Raw genomic sequence first — 23,534 nt, 5'->3', positions numbered from 1 at the left:
AACATATAAAATAATAACTAAAAGCGGGTTCTACAACCCAATAAGTAAATTAACCACGCATCCACTCGACCGATGACATATGGTTTGTGGAGACACTTAACCCATGACAAATTTTACTTCCCTTATACAATTAAAACCATAAGCAATATTCTCCTTTAAAGATAGTTGTGGTCCAGCCATCATTGGCCAGCCAGCAAGCTGAGCTAGCCGCTAGTCGATAAACAAGTCTATTTGCACGTAGAATTAATGTGTGAAACGTAGAAGAAAGTGATCGCTAACCCTTGGTAACTTTAGCCGGTGATATTTATTGTTTTTGGGATGGAGATAGGCTGTTTTCTTTGAGAGTAAATATCCGGTTTTCCTGTCTTTCAAAAGGCCAACCTAAACATATATACACGGATTATAAATTACATGTTTAAGAAAATAACTTAACTAACATACCTGATATGTATAATTACCTGAAAGCTCCGTCTTAATAAACACACCTGTTGATGATCAGTGGACCAACATTTAAGGATGATCTCGGCTTCTCATAAACGACTCGGATGGACGTACCAACTTGGACATTACTAGATTTGCAAGTGATCAAACAACTTCGCGGTCTTGTTATTAGTTGACCCGGTTGCCAAAACCCGCCCACTTTGTAATTTCTGGATTTACAACTGCTTCAGCCACAAGGTTATTGCACTGTGTCAAGCAAATTATTTCCTGGAATATAGTAATCAGAAACATATATTGTATTAAATGTGAGAGTTCTACTTGCAAGTATTAAAAAACTTTGACTAATATTTAAATACCTAAAAGATTTTAATAAGATAAAAGATGAAAATTTTGTGTACCAAAATCAACCACATCATTTATTCCCATAGGTGGCACAAGGACCTAAAAAATAGTCATGTCTCAAATGCCATAAGTTTCTGCATCTTAAAAATAAATAAAAAGAAATGTCAATACTTTCGAATACAAGAGTTATAACAGAAGAAAGAATGGCTAAAATCTACTGTTATAATAAATAAAAACTTATTTGTGTCACTTGACATCTAATTATACCATAATTGTATCATTTGACAAGTTTTACTCAATCATTAAAATTTTTATTCTTTATTTAAAAAAGGAATAATTAATATTGTTAAACGGTAATTGAATTTTTCTTTAAATATGCTTCTCCTATTACTATTAGTTAATTAATTAGTAAATAGTAATAAATGTTAATAATAAATGTGTGTTGTTGTAAATTGTAATTTTTAAATTTTAAGACCTCAAGACGAAAGTATCTCCATGGACATGTGAGAGTGCATGTTATTCTTTCATGTGTAAGAAAATGAAATACTTTGTTTATTTATTCTTTTCATTCTTATTATTATTTAAATAACAAAATAAAAGAACTTTAGCTTAAAGAATAAGTACTCGGTTTTTATCAGTTCAACAATTCTGTATTCTTTATAAGTAATCATTAATAATATAATCCTTAATAATATAATCCTTAATCCTTAACATGATAAACAAAAATGTGGTTGTGTCACTTAGCATCTAATTAAATCATCTCGTGTCACTTGCCACATTTTAAAGTTAAAAAAAACTATATTAATCCCATCTCATATTCTTCAAGGAAGAAATTAATAAGGAAATCAACTATTAGGCCATTGGGTATACTCTAACACCTCTTAACTTCACATAAGCACCACATCACTTATTTTTTTTTTCTCTTTCACTCCATCTCACTCAAAGGAAATAGTCTAAGCCTTTTAACTCTATCTCACTCATATTAATTGTTAATTAAATATATTCTTATTTCCCTTTTAACCCTTTAAAATCATAGTCCATGGCCCATTTTATCAAATTTAACACAAGTAAGAAGTGGTTTAATCCACTTTTAAAGTGTCTTATCATCTTAATTAACCTTAGGGTTAGAGTATATCTCATGGCCTTATAAAATGCATTTGTCATCAAACTTGACATTAGCCTTTTCATGATATATTGTGTATGGTTGCTTAGTTTTAAAAATATTTCATGTTATCCGGACTATTAATGTTGTATAGTTTGATATCCTATATCTGTTGTTAAAAACACAAAGATAAAACAGATGACATGAAATACATGTAGAGACAGATACGGTTGAGTTACATATAAAACTATAAATGCTATAACATAGATATATTTAGAGATTTAGGAATATATATATATATATATCTATATATATATGTGTGTGTGAGTGTGTGTGTGCATACACACACCATATTGTTTAATATGTAATTTATTATACTGTAAACTGCATATTTATATAAACAATTTAACACATTACTTGCGTTTTACATTGTGTCGTCGTTGAAATTTATTTATTCCAACCCGTGTTGCACACGGGATCCTAACCTAGTTTATATATATTAAAACAGAACTTACTTTACTAAAAACGTGGTTTAAAGGTTGTACGTGACGTTATTTTTGTTGTAAACGATGCTTTAAATATGGTATCTCTGGCTTACTATGGTGTACGTTTTAACATAGTTTATTGGCTTACCACGTGTTGGTACACGCGACCATCCCACGTAATGACTTCCTCCACTTTCACCAGATTTAGATCATTATATTTGCTTTCCATTCTCTCTCCGTGATGATACTTGATTATCTGAGCCTCCTTTTCGAATCGATTTTTTGCCTATGTGATGATACTCGATTATCTGAGCCTTCTTTTCGAATCGATTTTTTTGCATATGGGAAGTTTCTTGGATCTTCATCGTTGTGTTTAAGCATATAATGTGAATTTTAATACCCGTTGACAATTTTGTTTCTCTCTTCGGTGGTTGTTTTATGTTATTGTTTTCTATGAAGATGATTGTTTTATCACGCTTCTATACTTCTATGTGCTTTTTCGCTATTATTATTTGAGAGTTGGAGGGACCCTAAAATTTATCTGAGCTTATTTGTGTGACTATGTCTTAACAAGGTTTCACCTTGCTACAACTACTGTGATATTTTGTGTTTCAATTGATTTATCTATGGATATGTACATGAGCTTTTCTAAGGTGCAGATAATTAATTTGTCTTTTGAATGGTTGCCTCCATATATTATGAATATTGCTCTGTTAATAAAGTGTGAAAGCAATTGTCATTTGTGGAATGATTACCTACAGGAAATCCACTAGACAACTCAAATGATAGAAATACACTTTTATCAATGCCAACATCTTCAAGCTCCAACCACATCACTGCCTCAAAACTGTTTAGTTTGGGTTTTGTTCAGTTTGGGTGTATTGGTTTTACTATTTGGATTTGGAATTTGTGGGTCGAAAATATTTGATTCGGTTTATTTGGTTGAAACTTCGGTTTCTACGGAAACTATATATCTCCAATTCAGAAACATTGAACAACACACACAACCCCTTTTTCGGGTTGACTTCGAATTCCATGCCACTGAGTTCTCAAGGGAAAAGATTTACAACTGGAGTTAAGGGTAAGATTCTTGGGTGTTTGAATAACAAGAAATATTGTGTTGGATGCTTTGATATAGGGAATGGAAATGAGGTTCCAAGATTTTAAAAGGAAGAGGTCAAAATGATTTACTAATGATGTTTTGAGTTTAGCAAGTGGTAGTGTTAATCGACGTTTGGTTTCACTTATCAAATATAGTTGTTGAAGCTACTAATGCTATATTATTCCATTGTAGTTTTACTATAACAGCAATGATGTGGCATGGCAAGGTTCGAATGGTTTTTGGTCTCTCTTTGTCGGCGACGATGGAGCCAACTACTTAGCATAGCAACTTTGGTTGCAGCCGTGAATTGTTTATCTGAGCCTATTTGTTCTCCCCGATTGCAATGAAGCTTTTCAGGTTTCTTTGCTGGAAGGTTTTAGCTGGCGGTGCGTGGTTTGTTGGCAACGACCATGAGGAATTGTTTGTTTTGAGCCTCTTTATTTTGTAATGACAGACTATGCTGTTATATAGATTTGAGTAAATTGTTTTTTTTTTCTTTGTTCTTTTTTTTTTGTCAATATGCTTCTTTTCACAATTTCGACAACCCGTGAAGTCGAAATATCTAGACACAAACCCGCGCAACGCGCGGGTTATAAAACCTAGTTAACATATTAAATTTATTGATCTTTTGATGGGTTTAGTGCACGGTAGAACAAACAGTATAAATCATCAAAAACAACAGTAAGTTTATGACTGAAATAGTACAAATGACCGGAGAAAAAAGTGAAAACCCCAAAAATCATGATTAAGAGATCATAAAATCATGAACATAAAAGCTTCAAATTGAACTCAAATTCAAGAAGCATACAGATTCAATGTTTGTTAGTATGTTAGTGTAATTGTGTTAACTTGTCGAATATTGTAATCGTAATAAACATTAAGTAAGTTAGGGTTGTGCAGAGTGCACGCTTGCTTTAGTTTGTTATGATGTTAGACACGAACGAGCGGGGTCCAGTTGCAGGGGCAGAGACCCTCGTTAATATATGCTTCATTAAAAATTCATTAGAAAATGAATTATATGAATATGTCACACATAATCATAAGTCTGATTTTGGAGGCAATATTAATAAAATCAATTTCCAAACTTAAATCCATAAGGCAATTATCCAATCCATAACTGCTCTGGAGGTAGACTTGACGTTTGTTTGATTTGCTCGCTCTTCTAGTTCATCTTTCTCACGAATTCATACCTAGTTTACTTTTGTCTCGTATTCAGAGTTTTATCCGATTAAAATATTTAAGGAACCATCAAATAGATTTTTATCTGAAGATTTTGAATGATCCAAGTTGAATTTCCCAAAATCTCCAACAATCTGAACAATGAAAACTTGAATCTAAAGAGAAAGACTCAGACAGATTAGCAGAAGAAAACAAACCCATGAAAGATAATATATGAAGAGGAGGTTAAAATGGAAGTAGATAGAAATTATTACAAAAATTAGTCAAATTAAGTGATCTAATCCTCAATATAATACATTTCATTATTCTTTATGACTTTCTTGTATACCAAATAAAATTTAATTAGTTGCGTTTGTTGACTTGGAAAATCAAAGTTTATAAGATGCAATTTTTATAACAAGACATTTTCTTCGATACTAGTAATATAAAACATTGACCACTTTATGATAATGATGAACCATATTTTACACATATGGATAACATCACTACATTGATTCCCGATCGAGAATACAATAACAAATACCCAGTTTTCTAATACTATTATCTGTAGCTACTTATGTAGCCTTAATCATCTGAACGTTAAAGAACGTCGAAACAAGCGTAACGATGGATCCCTTTGGCCATCTCCCCACAATGCATATGCTTCTTCACCATGAACTGCATCATCTCCGATTTCTAGATCATCTTCATGCATCTTCAACTCGACTAACCAGCTCACTAATTTGCATATACCACTCGTAGCACCAATGTTCCACGCGGTAATAAAAATCGCACCCACTATTTGGTAACACATTTGTTTAAATCCATCATGGACATGAACGTCCTCGTTACTATTGATTACGCTGTATAACAAGCCTGGACCTTGCCTCGATTTATCAAGATTGTAGAACAATCTTACAAGGTTCGGTTTGGCTAAGATCCCTGATGATAAACCTCCCAAAAGACCCGCGACTGCATGGGTGTGTAACACGCCTAAAGTATCATCAACTTCTTTGAGTAATTTTATTTTTTTGTGTAGAACCATCATGGTGTACCATGGAATAGAGCCAGCCAATACTCCCATAAGCATTGCAGCCCAAGTATCAACAATTCCTATGCATGTGCATGTGTAACATAACAAACTATAAATACATTACAATAAATTGCTTTATAAGAAATTGTTACAAAAAAATATATGAAAACGATGTTATGAGGTCTCACCTGCAGCCGGTGTGATGCATACAAGGCCGGTCATCATGCCTTGAATGGCGCCGACGACGGAGCTTTTTTCAAAGTAGATCAAGTCAAAGATCATCCAAACCAAGGCGCTAGTGGCGGTACAAAGATGAGTATTTAAAACCGCAAGTGAAGCTATTCCATTTGCTGCTTGAGGCGATCCACCATTGAATCCGCTCCACCCCATCCATAGGAACCCCGCTCCGGCCATCATGTGTATTATGTTGTTCGGTGGGAAATGGTCCTTGTCCTTATCAATCCGTGGCCCCACCTACGTCGTTATTCATTCATATATTGATCAACCATGATTCACTTCTATAAATATGAGTAACTATGCTAGAGGATAAAAATAAACTTAAAAATGCATAATAACTATAATAGATAATAAACTTGGTTAACCACGAAAACGTAAAATTGAAAGTTACCCAATATGCCGCAGTGAAACCGGCAACACCCGAAGATAAATGAATAACATAACCACCCGAGAAATCGATAATATGTTTTGAAAGAAAACCATCGCCCCATATCATGTACGCACCAACAGTATACGAAAAAGTGAGCCACAAAGGTACAAAAATCATCCAAGCATAGAAGTTCATCCTCCCTAGCAATGAGCCACCAAGCAATATAACAGTTATTGCCGCAAATGTGAACTGATAAAACACATAATCGGCATTCGGAATCATCTTATCATGTAGTTGTTCAAGCAAATACTTTTGAGTAACCGTTGACAAATTCGGTTGGCCCATGATCCCCATAGGCTTATTGCCAAAGGAGAGTTGGTGTGCCCACATGACCCAACATATTAAGACAGCCGCAAAAGCGTATAGTGCCATAAAAGCCGAATTCACAGCCCATTTTTTCTTAACCATGCTGCCATAAAGGATCACAAGGCCTGGGACGCTTTGTAGGCCGACCAAAGCGGCTGCCGTGAGCTGCCACGCGTTGTCACCCTTGTTTAGCCACTCCGGCGAGGCCTCATCGGGTAGAAGGCCGGGTGATAGAGAAGTGATAGTTGTTTCAGTCATGAGTGTTGGATGAAATGTGGTTGAGGGAAAGTTTTTGGGAAGTGAGGGGGTGATTGGTGTATAAAGTAAAGTTAAGGGGATTCTATTTAGAATCATTGGTATTATCTATTTGGTGCATTGGTTGCATCTTTTGAATGTTTGGTTGTGTTAGGACTTAGAATCTACAAATAAATGGCACCAAGATTCAGATGACGATATCGAAAGCAACATTTTAACTTTTATGGCACTTAAATGGATGAACATGAAGATACTTTTTGTAAGAACACTATTCGGTACATCAAACGATTCAAAGAAGGATGAGAAGGTTGATGTTTATGAGAAAACGAGGTAATAAGTGTTTATGATTATGTTTTGTGAATATGATAATTTGATTATAACGTATGTAGCATTTAAATTGTAATGATACCGAGAAGATTAATATGACAAATCGTGACATCTTAGGCAAATCTTATATCGGTCATGGGCAAAAGAGATTCCTGATTAATATAAGTGTCGTGCCTCATGAATCATCAACGCGTGTGGAGCATATAAAAAGTCAACAGTTAACCGTGTTCATGTAGAAACTGGATGGGTGACATCTAGAAAACCTCCATCGAGACAACCAAAAATAAATATGTGAGCTCCTAGATAAAAAAGTTCATTAGAGACATAACAAACAATATTGGTGATATAAAGACCGGATGTCACATTAATATTTGAGAAATCGTATTCGAGAAAAGTAGTGAAGTCTAAAAGAAATATAGGTGATAGCATACCTATTAAAATTTATTGTTTTTTTTTAATAAATGGAAACCACTGCTTCTATAATGCCTCTAAATTATATTTTTAACATCGATATATTAAATTCACATGCCACTGTTATACCAAATGCGCTAACAACGATCTTGATGCTATAATGAGTCTTAGGGTGAGAGGGGCGTAAATGGATTTCGGGTACTATACTCGGAAAAGGAACGCCGCGGTCACATTAACATGGATTTCTGGTACCTTATTTAGTGGACATGAAACGTGGTGGGGATATAAAGTCGTTGGGTTTTTTTTTCCTCGGGTAAAAGCCGATCAAAAGGGGGTAATCTGGCATGGGATGGTCGGAGAGGTTTCTTATTGTAATTGTGTGACTGCGTGGTGTTGAGGTGTCTGTGGTGTAAAATGGTGGTGTAATTCTTGCTGGTTACTAGCTTTGGTTTTATATATACAAGTTTAGTTTGTCTTTCACAAAAGATAAGGGTAGTTTTTTTTTATTATCTTCACATTTTTAATATCATTGTAATTTGTAAGTTTTATCTATTCAACTAAACAAGTCATGTGACAAAAATAAAATTAAAAGGATTGAAGAAATGGGCTACATGGTGTCAAGTCACTGTCAACAACACACCCACCTTTGGTTGCTTCACCGAACAAGTGATCAGGTGATTCAAAGGATCTATCAAAAAATTTAATATTTATTAAGCCCCAATGAACCGACCAATGTACTACCGATGGGAGTAGTCTAATGTGCGGCAATATTTTTCTTTTTTCTTGATTTGGACTAAGGATTTTAGCTTTGTTGCTAATAGATATTGTTTAAATGGTGATAATACTACACCTAAATGGTGGGTGAGTTTAGTGAAGAATGAATAAACCTATAGGTTGTATCACCAGATAATGATGGTGGTGAACCCATCTTTTAGTTCTCAAAATTTTGTAAATTTGTAAACAATTTTCCAAAATTGATGATGTAGTAGTTGTGTGAAAATGTAAGAACTAGGAGTTATTAATTTACAGAATATATAAATTAATTATTTTAATAAATTGACCACAAGATCATATTGCAAGAAAAGAGACGCGCACCACGTCATCACTAGACGAGGATACCATCAAGCGTGGCCGTCAAAGGCGGGATAGTGTTTCCCGTAAGGACGGCTCTCTCCACATAAGCCCACAACGGGATGCGATATATGTATAATACACGCATGATTTGTGACACCTAGCTAAAAAAGCCGTTTTCCGTACAAATATTAAACCAATTCCCCAACATAAATTCCCACATGATTAATTTTGTAAAGTTTAATCACGAGTGTAACATGCACGATACGTTGCACTTAAGTACTTCACTTTATTTAAATTATTTTGTGATATATTATTTTAAATGACTTGAATACATATATTTAGACGAACCGGGAGGTTTGATTCTATGTTATACGATAATATTTTATAACTATTTTTATGAAATACCGACAACGAATATGAAACAATTTACAAGCGTTTATTATTTATTTCAAAATCATATGTTGTGTAATTAATACTACCGGCACATAAACATACATACCATTGGAACCTAATACCTATAGTATTAGGGTTTAGTATCGAGCCCACGAATCTGTTTATCTTTATATAATGTAACCCTATATAATGTAAGATGATTAAACTCATTGATTTACATTCAATATAGGATTACTTTATATAAAGATAAAGCGGCCCATAGGCTCGATACAAAACCCTAATATTATAGGTTCCGATACATATCTTTAAGGTTAGTATAAACATGATTTGATCAGTGATATCCTTTTTGATGTGTTAAAACGAGCGGGAATCTCGACAAGAAAAGAGGCTCCTGTGAATTTTTTGTCGGATCCGCGTGAAGGAAGGTCTAATCTTTGACCAGCGGACATTCTTGTGTTTGGATGGGCTGGGGGGAAGCATGCTTGTGTGGACCTTAATGGGGTGTCCCCTTTTGTAGGGCGTAGGGACACCGGGTTTGTTGCTAGGCAGGCAGTGTTAAAGGCAGAAGCAGGAAAAATTGCTAAGCACGAGAAGGCGTGTGTGGAGAATCAACACGCCTTCATTCCTTTTGCTTTTGATACATTTGGGTCTCTTGCTCCCGATGCTGCTACGTTTCTAAAAAGAGTTCAGCGGGTCATGCAAAGTAACTCAACGATGCCAAAGAACGATAATTTTATTTTTAGTAGGATCGATTTTGCCATTCAAAAGGGGGTGGCTGCGCGGCTTGTTGCCCGCTTACCTGCCTCTTTATTGTAATTGGATCTTTTTATTGAAAATGAATTTTGTTAATTATTTGTATAAACACCTAATCTCCATTTAGCATCAAACCATCTAGTATTATTCATAATCTTCCTAGTTATCCTAATTCCTAACCAAAATTTTTTGAAAATATCTTATACAAGCCAAATGTACCTTCAAACCCATCATATTAATCAAAAGAAAACGTGACTTTTACCAAACATTTGTCACCCTCGACCCACTCCTAACACTTTCCATTATTTTGTTGGACCATGCTACTTTGTTCTTTATATAATCAACAAAAACTCATGTCATCAAACCACAATTCCAACACCATACAAACACACACAGCCCCACCACCTTGCCTTTCCCCCTCTCAGCCACCATATCACCACCCAACGCCACACCTTCCACCACCAAAACACAATCGGCCACCACATCGAACCTCCAAGCGAACTTTAAGTTAATCAAGAAGCTAGCTAGAAGCTGGCCTTTTATTATACAAATTGAAGCCATTTTGAAGCCAAGAAACACTTCTTTAAGTCATCATCTCTTACAAATTATCTAACCTTGTAAGTATAAACCTAGCTATTTAGTCGTTGCTTTTAATGGGCTATAATACGTTCATGGAGATAACATGAACAAAATGTCATTTTGTTTAGTAACTATCTTTAACAAGCGTTTTGTTATAAGGAACCCAACTAAAAATAGAAAGCTAACAAATAATTTGGGTTGGCCGAAGGATTTTAAACAAATAATCTGAATTGGCTGACCGGGCTCAATACATATAAACTCTTTTTAAATCTTTTGGAAGAATTACACTAATGAGTGAAAAAGTTGGGTAGACCGAGGTCCGAACTCATCCAAGCTAACAACTGCCATTGACAAAATTATGTTTATGCTAAATATAAACTCCACATTAAACCTTAAATAATAAAATAGACGGTTTATATTGTTAAACATATAGATTAGTGACCTAAATACATCTTAAAAACAGTAATTACCCTTAGATATGAATACCTGGTGAAATTGAGATTTATGAATGTCAAGATGTGTATAAATATACTAACAACATGAAAGTTCTTTTGGTTAAAACAAATTATAAATTTTTGGTTAATTATTATTCTTAAAGTTTTATGAACAAACGGTTTCTATATCGAGTCAAATAAACCTGTGAATTCACCAACATTATTGCTGACGCTTTCAAAAATGTTTCTAGGAATGCTTTCACATAAACAAAGGCTAATTACAACTAAACACCATTAGCAAAAGAAAATAAATAACAAAACAAAGTAAATAAAAAAACCCTCTAAAAATGTTTTTTAAGGCCGATTGTTGCCATGTTGCCAAGGTTATAAACGAGAAGGGTGTAGGGTCATGAATCAATGACGATGAACTCGCCAAACTTGTTCATGACTTCATCGTCTTGGAGGATGGTATTTGTTGAAGTGGTAATTGGTCACCACGGTTTCAGACATTTTCCTTGTTGAAGTGGTATTTGTTTAACCTCAGCTGACTTGGAAAATTCTCAATTCCTTAAAGGAATTGAGAATTTTCCAAGTCAGTTGAGGTTAAACAAATACCGTTTCAACAGCGAAAATGACTAAACCCATGGTGTCCAATTACACGTCGACTCCGGATTCCTCACCATCTTCCAAGACGATGAAGTCCTCGGCGGCCTAGAAGTCTTGAACAAGTTCGGCGAGTTCATTGTCATTGATCAATGACCCTACACCCTTCTCGTTAACCTTGGCACCGTAGCAACAGTGTCTTCAAAAAACATTTTTAGAGATTTTTTTTATTTTGTTTTGTTTATTTATTTATTGTTAATAGTGTTTAGTTGTAATTGAAGGTGTGGACTGTGGAGCAATGGGAGATTAAACAATGTGAAACACAGGTGCAATGCAAAAAGGCTAAGACAAGGGTATCAATTGCATCGTTTCTTTTGGGGACGAGAGTCGAGAGAGAAGGTGGAACCGTGGTGGGAATTGGTTGACGATAATCATCTCCGCCGGTATGTCTCTACCACGTATGATGATAATAGGAAGATGATGTAGACAAAGTTGCAGGCGGGTGACATGATTCACTTGAAGGTGTTCTATATGAGTATTTGTAAAAGGGGTAGTAAATTTAAGTAAAAGGCTAGCTAGTGTGACCTTTTTTATATTTTCTCGACAGTTGTATGGAGATGGGTGTTATATCCTTTCTATATAATGAAATAATAACAAAGAAGCTAATAAGTTATAATATCCCTCCAAAAACGACGATGGCAATAGAAAGCTACCTTCGAACCTTTTTGTCGGTATGCATCAGTGTAACCAATTTTCCGCCGATGGACTCGTGACTATTTACTTGTAACTGATATCTTTTTGGTGTTACTACATTCCTTAGGATATCACTCCCTAGATAATTACGGATGGATATTGTTGGTCGATGAAAACATGTAATACAATGTAACTCCAAACTCGTAAATATCAATAGTCGCCATATTATGCATCACAATTATGAACTATGTAAAGAACAATCTAACTGGATGAATAACAAAGTATAACTAATCATCATAGTCACCCATATTATGCATCACATATTCACATTTCTTGTTTAATTTTCGTATGGTTATCATAATTTTTTTTTGTCCTGGCCTTGACATTAACATTGATTTTATCGTACGTTTGTATTGTTAGCCCGGTATTACATCAAACAATGTTGTGGTATTTATTTTGACGCGCTACCCGGACTGGTACGGGTATTGAACTAGTTATAATGAGATAATGCAGTAGAAACTAGTTGTGATTAATAGAATCCAGTTTCTCACTATAAAACATGTTTTAAAATCGGGTTATAACCTTTGCGATTTTGTAATAGTGAAGATGATGAAAGAAAACTTAATGTATGGAAAAACTGATCTAATGAACAATGTACAAAAGATTATCAAGATTTATACTTTACACCTTAATCTAATTAACTTAGACAAAGTTTCTTGAGCAGCCAAAGTTTGAGCATGATTATGCCCAAGCATCACTGTCCTGATACCGATACAAGTTCTACAAAGCTCTTCACCATGATCAAAGTATCCACCTCTCAACAACAGTTTAGCTCTAGTCTCCAACAATGTTGCCTTTAACAGTGTTACATCTTGCCATACATACTCATTCAGTTTCTGGTTCAAGTTTGACTTTTTCTTCTTTTTCCAGTATAAAGATCCATGACCCGGATCCTCAACCTGAGACACAAATGAGTTCTCAACTTCTTCGAGCGCATTTGTGCTGATTTTCAACAGCTCTAATGCTGAATTGCATCTGGAAAATGTTGTGAATGCGGTTATGGATAATGGGAGTGCGGTTTTTTTGATGAATTGGATCATTTGAAGAGGGTTAAGTTGGACTAATGGCGGGGTGGATTTGAACCCGAATACTAGAAAGGCAGAAGCCCAAAGATGGTTTGAGTTCAAGATTGTGTTTCCTATCTTTCTTGTGGTTTGGATGGATGCTTGTGCTGCGAGTAACCCGCCTTTTTGTTTGGCGAAAACTTGGGTTATGGGGTGAAACATGAGGCAGCATCCAGGTTTCGTGTTGGTTCGTTTTGCGAGTCCTAGGTTGACCAACACAAGAGCCGAATGTTGGTATGTTTTGCATGATTGGCTGTTTGTGAGACCAGAACAAGAAAAGAGAGTCAAGTTTGCATTTTTGGCCCATTTCTTGAACTTGTTTGTCGGTGGGCTCGTGTGGTTAGCTGCTGCAGCTAGTAAGTTTGACGAAACAGGCGACAGGGCAAACCACACACCCGTTAAAAGCATCCTCAACGCGAGGTGGTTTTTGGTTTCGTTTAAAAGATTAACGCAAAAAATCAAAACTTTGAGGAGAAAACGATTGTTTACCCAAAACGTTTCATCAAACCAAGATGTAGTTTCGTCTATGAGGATTTGGTCAATGGCTTGAAACAGAACCGAGGGCAGTATGGTAATTTCACATAGCAAAGAACCAATCACCCATAACCCGAAACTCGATCTACCCAATTTCTCATCAAATTTCTTTAGAACATCAACTTCTTGATCCAGGTAGGCTTTCTTTCGTCTCCCTGTGGTTAACATCATCGCATCAGATGATGGTAACGGTTGAAGCCGCATTGTTTTAAAGCTCATTACTTTATGAAGCCTAGTTGTTATAATAACATGAGTAGACCCGGTGTTTCTTGGTATCAAATCATGTAAATCCTTCCCTTCCCACCAGTCTTTTTCTGTTTCAAGATTATCTATGATTAACAAATATGGCATATCGCGAAACAAAGCTTGTTTTATCCTCTTGAACGCTTCGGTTTCTTGTTCATCAAAGCTCCTGATCCTACCTCGTTCTTTCTCACCATCTGCGCTCAAATCTAATCCAAGATTCAAAGATGAATCAAGTAAATTCTGCCTTAAATACTTACCTTCACCACCTACCCAAATAACCATCTTGTATCTCTGCAAATATCTGTAAGCAAACTCCAATGCCAACTCCGTCTTCCCCATCCCCGGTTCGCCATTAACGCACACAACACTATTCGAGTTCTTGTATTTAGACCCTTTCAACACTTCCTCATTATGCTCTTCAAGATCCCCGGATCCGAAAAAAAGCGCTTCCATTTCCGCAATTTCTTTCTCCCTTCCAACAAAAAATCTATTTTTACAAAATGGGATTTCATCAAGATTTTCGATCTCTTTGTCTGCAACACTCTTTCTCCCAAATTTACCCCTCAAGATCCCAACAGCTTTCATCACACAACTTCTCCAATTTCCCTCATTTGCTTCAAGTTTAAACTCATGAGATTTAATCAATAACTCCATAGCTTCTTTGCAATCTTTACCATCTGCAATCTTAGCAAGAATATCAGTAACTTCATTCAAACTGGTGTCAAACAACACTGGGATCAGATTCTTCTTTTGACCAAAAAACCTAATTTCCTCATTAGTTAAATAATTAAAAAGACTGTACTTTGTGACCACCACAACTCCAAATGTGACAGAACAAATGACTCTGTCAGCAACCTCATGGCTTTGTGAATCTGCATAGTTTGATCTGTCAGCAAGAAAGCAAGAAACCCCTTGAATCTCAAGTTCTGACCTGACCCATTTGCAGAACCTAATCAAGTTTTGATTTTGACCATGAAACCCTATGTAAACATCACAAGTTCTTAACTTGGGACAAGTGTTCAAGACAGAATCTTTTGCAGCCAAGAATGAAAAATCAAAACTTGGAGATGTGTCTGGAGACTGGTGTGTTGAATAATATACTGAAGATGATGGTGAAATGGGAGTTGGAGAGTTGTTTCTTGAATTTGGAATCTTGATGGTGAGGTTTACCATGGAATCAACGGTTGAGATCAGTTTGGATAATTGTTCTTCATTCATGTTTACATAACAACAATGTAACATTCAGTTGACATGATGAGTATGATTGTATGAAGAAAGATGTTTAATTTACATGTGAACAATGCATCATGGTGGTCCCTTAAGAAATCAACAGATTATTGGCATCATATACATGTAATGGTATAAGGCGGTAAGAACTAAGAAGTAAGAAGGTGAGAGTATTGGAGTACAATCTGACCTGCTGGATGTACAAGTCAAACTTGGCATTTGGTGTTCATGTATATTAGTTTTGAATCATTTCAGATCTCTCTCTCTTTCTTTGAGCATGGAGCATTGAGTATGTGGGGATAGATCCAAAAAGGGTGTTAGTTTTAATATAGAATATGGATTTAAAAGTGGCCTGAAAAGAGAGTGTAAAATGGTTTAGAATACATGGGGAACATAGATTATTCATGTAGAATATTATTTTCTTGTGTTGAGAGTTGAGATGAGACCATTCTTTTGTTTTATGTGTTGGTACTTGATCCCTATATATTTCAAAACGGACACCGATTGTTAAAACTGTGAAACTGTCAAAACCGGCTAAAGAGGTCCATCGACGCGGTTTCAATGGATTATGAACACATATGTTGTTAAATAAATGTACATGTTTTCATTTTACTATATGAACAAATTTAGTTTTGTTTTTGTGAAGTGAAGATTGGGTCTGGCTTTCTTTTCCATTGAATGCCATAGTCATCAAGATTGGTGTCAAATGCAAGTAACAGGAAAGTACTTGAAAATAGCCTGCTGAGCTGGACTGCTGGTTATGGGGCTAAAGACAAAGTGAGTTTTTATGAATTATTACATTTATTGTATACTAAAGGTAGACATTATGTTATCCTGGAATGTTTACTATATAAGTTCAATTGCTTTAGAAATTTTTTTATGCTAAGTTACTCTTTATATATAATTTGTGTCGAAGCATGAAATGAATCTGACCTGATCCATGACGATGTTTCCACGGATTTTCGAGATGAACGAACCACGTCTTGATCTTCTTCTCCGGTTGCTTGAGACCTGCAATGGTTTTTCGGGGGTGTGGAGGTGAATGCTAAGAAATCCTGAGGATCTCTTGTTTACAGACACAAAAAAGTGGTGGTGGCTCTTATTGAGCATCACCCTTTAATAAGGAGGTGGAGACCTCCTTATATAGAGAGTCTCATGGCCACCATCATGTTACCCTAATGGGCCTAGCCCAGTTAGGGTTACCTCCACAAAACCCCCTTAGCCCAATAACATTGTATTAGTCCATATAATAAAATAAGCCAAACATAATAAATTTAGGGTCGTAAAACCGGGTTTAGTACCATACCCCTACAAGCCCCCCAAGTCCAGCGTTGCTCCTGGGCGCGCAAGCGTCTATGTGGAGCGCTGGACTTTATGAGGTGTGTTAGGTCATGGGGCGGTTTTTTCCCTTTTCTTTGGCCTTGTCTTTATTGTCTTTGAGTTTTGGGAGGTTTTCCTCATGATGGTGACATGTTGCGGTCCTTATGATAATGATGGTGCCCTGTCATAAATAAGATATAGCACGCATCATAGTGGCGCGAGGCCTGATAAAAGATGGAGCGCGCATCTCGATAATAATGTAACATAACTTGCGCGCGAGGCAGCTTACGAGTTATGAGAATAATAAAGCCTGCGCGCGAGGCGACTTACGGATCTATGAGAATAATAAAGCCTGCGCGCGAGGCGACTTACGAGCTATAAGAATAATAAAAACTGCGCGCGAGGCGACTTACGAGTTATAAGAATAATAAAGCTTGCGCGCGAGGCGACTTATGAGCTGTAATAATAATGAAGCTGGCGCGAGTTGCGGCTTACGAGCTATAATAATAATGAAGCTTGCGCGCGAGGCGACTTATGAGCTGTAAGAAACACAAAGCTTGCGCGTGAGGCGACTTACGAGCTATAAGAATAATGAAGCTTGCGCGAGCTGCGGCTTACGAGCTATGAGAGTAATAAAGCTTGCGCGTGAGGCGACTTACGAGCTATAATAATAATGGAGCTTGCGCGAGTTGCGGCTTACGAGCTGTAATAATAATGAAGCTTGCGCGAGTTGCGGCTTACGAGCTGTAATAATAATGAAGCTTGCCGAGTTGCGGCTTACGAGCTGTAATAATAATGAAGCTTGCGCGAGTTGCGGCTTACGAGCTGTAATAATAATGAAGCTTGCGCGAGTTGCGGCTTACGAGCTGTAATAAAAATGAAGCTTGCGCGAGTTGCGGCTTACGAGCCATAAGAATAATAAAGCTTGCGCGTGAGGCGACTTACGAGCTATAATAATAATTGAGCTTGCGCGAGTTGCGGCTTACGAGCCATAAGAATAATAAAGCTTGCGCGTGAGGCGACTTACGAGCTATAATAATAATTGAGCTTGCGCGAGTTGCGGCTTACGAGCTATAAGAATAATAAAGCTTGCGCGTGAGGCGACTTACGAGCTGCTTTATGTCCCACGCCACGCGCAGATGTTGCATGCGCGTGCGCGTAGACTTTGTGTCATGCGCCATGCGCAGATGTTTCATGCGCTTGCGCATAGGCTTTGGTTTTGTGCTATGCGCCACGCGCAGATGTTGCACGCGCGTGCGCATAGGCTCTGGCTTTGTGTCATGCGCCATGCGCAGATGTTGCATGCGCGTGCGCGTAGAATTTGTGCTATGCGCCACGCGCAGATGTTGCGTGCGCGTGCGCGTAGACTGTGATATGTGAGAGCATGTGATGCGTAAGCATATGTAATATGCGTGAGCATATGTGATGCGTGAGCATATGTGGTGCATGAGCATGTGATATGCGACCGCGCTCAAGCATCATGGTGGTGTGCAAGTTGAACGGAGCGGAGCCGCGTTCGGTCTTGTATTCGGCGCGAAGCCGTATGGGTTTATGAGGATTCCCAACCTTTAAGTATGGCGCGTAGCCATATGGGATATTATGAGGATTCCCAGCCTTTAAGTATGGCGCGTAGCCATATGGGATATTATGAGGATTCCCAACCTTTAAGTTTGGCGCGTAGCCATATGGGATATTATGAGGATTCCCAACCTTTAAGTTTGGCGCGTAGCCATATGGGATATTATGAGGATTCCCAACCTTTAAGTTTGGCGCGTAGCCATATGGGATATTATGAGGATTCCCAACCTTTAAGTTTGGCGCGTAGCCATATGGGATATTATGAGGATTCCCAACCATTAAGTTTTTGCGCGTAGCCATATGGGATATTATGAGGATTCCCAACCTTTTAGTATGGCGCGTAGCCATATGGGATATTATGAGGATTCCCAACCTTTAAGTTTGGCGCGTAGCCATATGGGATATTATGAGGATTCCCAACCTTTAAGTTTGGCGCGTAGCCATATGGGATATTATGAGGATTCCCAACCTTTAAGTTTGGCGCGTAGCCATATGGGATATTATGAGGATTCCCAACCTTTAAGTTTGGCGCGTAGCCATATGGGATATTATGAGGATTCCCAACCTTTAAGTTTGGCGCGTAGCCATATGGGATATTATGAGGATTCCCAACCTTTAAGTTTGGCGCGTAGCCATATGGGATATTATGAGGATTCCCAACCATTAAGTTTTTGCGCGTAGCCATATGGGATATTATGAGGATTCCCAACCTTTTAGTATGGCGCGTAGCCATATGGGATATTATGAGGATTCCCAACCTTTAAGTTTGGCACGTAGCCATATGGGATATTATGAGGATTCCCAACCTTTAAGTTTGGCGCGTAGCCATATGGGATATTATGAGGATTCCCAACCTTTAAGTTTGGCGCGAGGCCTAATGCGCGCATGCGCGGCGATGGAGTGGTGACTCGCGAGTGCGCGTGCATGGCGGAGGTCTCTTGCGCAAAACCCACATGGTGGTTTCCGCGGTGGTTTCCACGGGCGCTCACGCATGTCGGCGGAATGGTGACCCGCTGGCGAGCATGCGTGGTGGCAGTCTTCTGCGCAAAACCCACATGGTGGTTTCCGCGGTGGTTTCCACGGGCGCTCACGCATGTCGGCGGAATGGTGACCCGCTGGCGAGCATGCGTGGTGGCAGTCTTCTGCGCAAAACCCACATGGTGGAGGTCTTTTGCGCGAAAACCACGTGGTGGTTCCCGCGGCGGCACATGCATGGCTGCGGAGTGAGAATCCGCGGGCGCGCGTACATGGCGGCGGAAGTCTGGTAATTTCTGGATCTGCAATTTAAGAGTCAGATCTGCAACTTTAAACCTAAAATCCAGGTCTGTAATCTAGATCTAGATCTGTAAATCAGATCTAGATAGATCTGAAGCTCGGAGCAGATTTAAAACCATCACAGATCCGGAGACTTGATCATTCGAGTCAGGCAGTTTCTTTTTGCACAGATCTGGAAGCCTCTTTTAGATCTATGGATCTTTTTGAGCTTTAATAGAACAAGCCTTGAAGCCTTTTTCTGTAAACTTCCAGATCTGGGTTTTTCCTGGGAGAGATCTGACAGCCGAGATGAAGATCGAAAGGTAGTTCGTTGCCGTCCCACAGATGGCGCCAATGTCGAAGCATGAAATGAATCTGACCTGATCCATGACGATGTTTCCACGGATTTTCGAGATGAACGAACCACGTCTTGATCTTCTTCTCCGGTTGCTTGAGACCTGCAATGGTTTTTCGGGGGTGTGGAGGTGACTGCTAAGAAATCCTGAGGATCTCTTGTTTACAGACACAAAAAAATGGTGGTGGCTCTTATTGAGCATGACCCTTTAATAAGGAGGTGGAGACCTCCTTATATAGAGAGTCTCATGGCCACCATCATGTTACCCTAATGGGCCTAGCCCAGTTAGGGTTACCTCCACAAAACCCCCTCAGCCCAATAACATTGTATTAGTCCATATAATAAAATAAGCCAAACATAATAAATTTAGGGTCGTAAAACCGGTTTAGTACCATACCCCTACAATTTGAATATTAGATTTATCATTCACAAGGGCAATACTGTAAATGTGGTCTTCTCATCTAACATGGGAGTCACTATTCTTGCCTTCTTGGTATAAGTCCAGCATTCCAGCTGTGTGTTTTGAACTTGAATAATTCATCATCAAACTTCTCTTGCACCATTAAAAGGTTATGTGGTATTTATAGAACTTTTTATAAAGATGGTTTGTTACTTTATTTTAAAATTAATCAACCAAGTTGTTTTAGAAATAACATATTTTTTGTATATAATGTATAAAACTCATTTTCAATAAGTTATATATTGAAATCTAGACAAGAAATAAAACAAACTGTTTAATCAGTATTTTTTAATAACGTTAGATACGTTACTTATTATTGGAGAAAAACTTATATTATGTTACACAAAATTAAAAAGGGAAAAAATAAGTTATGACACGTAACATCTCGAGTGTTGTATCTCCAGTCTCTACATGGCCTTTCGCCTTTGAAAGTGTCCTTCCTTCCCAATGTTCGGGCATCCATCCACCTAGATATATAACTCTTGATAGGAATATCTTTGAGCGTGTTCTCAACGTTGTCTTTTCTAATGACAAGCATAAATTCGTAGGGTGGTCATGACTATCTATGCAAGCGGTTAGCCTTCGCATCAATTTTCAAGCTAAGTTACATTGAAAACATCAAGGAAACCAGTTCAATGTTACACAGTTACAAGTTCATTGTGGACCTATTTGAAATAATGATAAGAGGCAACCATGTCCTTGTAGTAAGTTGCAGTCATGTTCTTTCATTAATGATATGATTGTGCATATCTGGAAAGAAGATACTCTCACCACTTTTAAAAACTTTTTCATGTTTTTGGTATTTTCTTATAAATACATATTCATGCGAAAATATTGTAATTCTAAACAAATAACCACTTTAAAGCGAATATTTATTTTAAATCAAACGCTTGTATAGCTATTAGGCCAAACGTGGTGGGCGAAGGTTGGGGGCGATTTGGGGCGAGGAAGGGCGCAAACACCGCCCCCCAGGCGATTTTTGGGCGATTTGGGACGGGGGCGAGTTCTTCTTGTCGCTGGAAGATGGGGCGAATTTTGACTTGGTGGGGCCGGCATGTATGGATTGTGTGTGTTATATATACATATATATATTATATTCTATTTGTAGCTCCTACACCATTATACCCCAAAAACAATATATATATATATATATTATATTTTATTTGTAGCCCCTACACCATTACACCCCAGTAACAAATTCTCACCTTTGCTGACCGGCCGCCACACGGCGCAAAACGCCCCAATTTGTAGCCCTTCCACTACGCATAGCCTTAGAGTACTTTAGAAAATAGAAATTAATATAAGAGAAGGACGGATTCCGACAAATTTCGGTTGCCATAACAAATATGATACCGTCAAGGCGTCAACACTTGTTACTTGTTAGGTTAGGTTTGTGAAGAAACACTAACCGGACCCCGGGCAGATTACTGGTAACCTGGGGGTTGGATAGCGGTTTCCCACGAGGGGTTAGACCCTTGGAAGATGGTTCTTCTGATAACCTGCAAAACAGACACCGTGAGCTCGTCACTGAGAAGGGGGGGGTTCCTCCTTGTGACCACCCTCCGGCGTGAGAATCAGACTAGATTGCTCTTTAAATATAAAAGTATATTAAGAGATTGCTAGAGCAGATATCAGGTATAATATGATGATAATGTAGTAAGGTATGATAAGATGAGATGGTCATACCAATTGTGGTATTTATAGCCGAAGGTAGGTTTCCAAGGAGGTATGGCCGGCTGCTACAGTGTTCCTGTTCATCAACAGTAGCCTACACACGTGCCCTGCTGGTAGTTGGTGGGTAGGTAGCGGCTGATAGTGACCAGGCCTGCTGTATACTATTCCTGTTCCACCAACTGACGGCTACGCACGTGGTATGGCAGTAGTTGGTGAGTAGGCAGCGGCTAATAGTGATACAGTACAGGAGCATGATGCTCGCCATACTGTATCAGTGAGCTGTCGTATCTCTGATCAGATCTTTCGCCCCATACCTCGTCAGGTACAGTAAAAGATCCTTCAGTATACGGACTGGCTTATTTGGGCGGGAGTATTCCCCCTCCCGCCTCTGTGCGGGATTGCTCCCGGCTTGGCTCATTCCTTCAGGTGACACTGAATGATCGAGAGCTAAGTGCCTTGTGCGTGTAGCCATGCTGCGCGGGTGGCCTTCCCTAATGGCTTGTATCCGAGGCTGCGGGGACAGGCGGAGTCCTTCACCATTGGGAGGCATTTCCTGCGGGACCAGCTTGCGTACTGCGCGTAAGGACGTCACGTCTCTGAGCATGGTTGGTCCTGCGGATCCAGTTGGTCTCTGCGCAGACGTCCCTGTTTAAGGTGAGTCTTGCGGGTCCAACTGGGCTCTGCTGGGACCTACCTCTTCAAGTCCCCCCAGTCCAATGTTCTTCTCATGAGTGTTTAATAAAGTGAGGTGAACTTTTGGACTTGAGCAAAGGGTTTTGAAAAGGGGTTTTGTAAGGTTTTCCATGGGGATTCTTTCCGCGGAAGTCCTTGTCACTTGCAGAAATGCCCGAGTTTCCTGCTTGGTCTTTGGGTATGATGCGGGTAGGTCTGTAACCTCCTCGCAAGTCAGGAACATTGAGTCCCAGTTGTATGTATTTTCCATGAGGTTTTGGTAGTTTTGAACATAGTGATCAATTATGTTAAGACCACCAATTCCATCTTGGAGCTTCAAACAACGTAGTTCTCGACGTTCCCTCTATGTGGGGATGTTATTTCCGTTTCCGCAAGCATTGCCCAGAAGATCCTTCTTGGTTTCAATTCCCAGCGGAGCGCTAGGTATGTGAAGGGTTTTGCCTTAACACTGTACCTGCGCTCGTCTTACGGTTACTTTACTTCCAAGGTATTCCTGGCGTCAATTCCCTGCGGGTGCTAGGTATGTGAAGGGTTTTACCTTTACACTGTACCCGCACCCGTCTTATAGTTACTTGGTTGCCGAGGTACTTGGCTTCAATTCCCTGCGGGTGCTAGGTATGTGAAGGGTTTTGCCTTAACACTGTACCCGCATCCGTCTTACGGTTACTCGTTCACCAAGGTTTTCTTGGCTTCAATTCCCTGCGGGTGCTAGGTATGTGAAGGGTTTTGCCTTAACACTGTACCCGCATCCGTCTTACGGTTACTTGCTTGCCAAGGGGTAAGGGGTATTTTCCCGCTTACTTTTTAATATTTTCAAATTTTGAATTTTGAAATTCGAAGAGTTGGTGAAAAGATAACAGTCCAAACCTCTGAAACGTCGTGCGACGGTTTCTTCTGACTGTGTCAGGACG

General features: G+C 38.5%; 2 protein-coding genes across 2 annotated transcripts; both read right to left on the bottom strand.

Moving 5' to 3' along the window:
- Positions 1-5,086: 5,086 nt before the first annotated feature.
- LOC143557423 (ammonium transporter 2 member 3-like) lies at positions 5,087-7,412 on the bottom strand. The gene is made up of 3 exons (XM_077046498.1): positions 6,292-7,412; positions 5,852-6,137; positions 5,087-5,743 (listed from the first exon to the last, which is right to left on the bottom strand). The coding sequence occupies exons 1-3, from the start codon at positions 6,988-6,990 to the stop codon at positions 5,220-5,222; spliced, it is 1,509 nt and encodes a 502-aa protein (XP_076902613.1). The 5' UTR covers positions 6,991-7,412; the 3' UTR covers positions 5,087-5,219.
- Positions 7,413-12,644: 5,232 nt separating this feature from the next.
- Positions 12,645-16,003, bottom strand: LOC143557432 (uncharacterized). Its single transcript, XM_077046504.1, has one exon. The coding sequence runs from the start codon at positions 15,302-15,304 to the stop codon at positions 12,833-12,835; it is 2,472 nt and encodes an 823-aa protein (XP_076902619.1). The 5' UTR covers positions 15,305-16,003; the 3' UTR covers positions 12,645-12,832.
- Positions 16,004-23,534: the final 7,531 nt, after the last annotated feature.

This window comes from Bidens hawaiensis, unplaced genomic scaffold, assembly GCF_021521415.1.
Source record: "Bidens hawaiensis isolate Kalapana, Puna unplaced genomic scaffold, B.hawaiensis_p1.1 tig00018959_1, whole genome shotgun sequence".
NCBI classification, from domain to species: domain Eukaryota; kingdom Viridiplantae; phylum Streptophyta; class Magnoliopsida; order Asterales; family Asteraceae; genus Bidens; species Bidens hawaiensis.
The sequence above is the reverse complement of the archived record's forward strand: the minus strand, read 5'-3'. Positions and strand labels throughout refer to the sequence as shown.

Bases quoted from the DNA above. Each gene is read 5' to 3' on its own strand.
- LOC143557423 (XM_077046498.1), bottom strand. From the start codon at position 6,990: ATGATTCTAAATAGAATCCCCTTAACTTTACTTTATACACCAATCACC. The intron at 6,138-6,291 runs GTAACTTTCAAT...ATAACGACGTAG, and splicing joins GTTTCACTGCGGCATATTGG to GTGGGGCCACGGATTGATAA. The intron at 5,744-5,851 runs GTGAGACCTCAT...GCACATGCATAG, and splicing joins ATGCATCACACCGGCTGCAG to GAATTGTTGATACTTGGGCT.
- LOC143557432 (XM_077046504.1), bottom strand. From the start codon at position 15,304: ATGTTACATTGTTGTTATGTAAACATGAATGAAGAACAATTATCCAAA.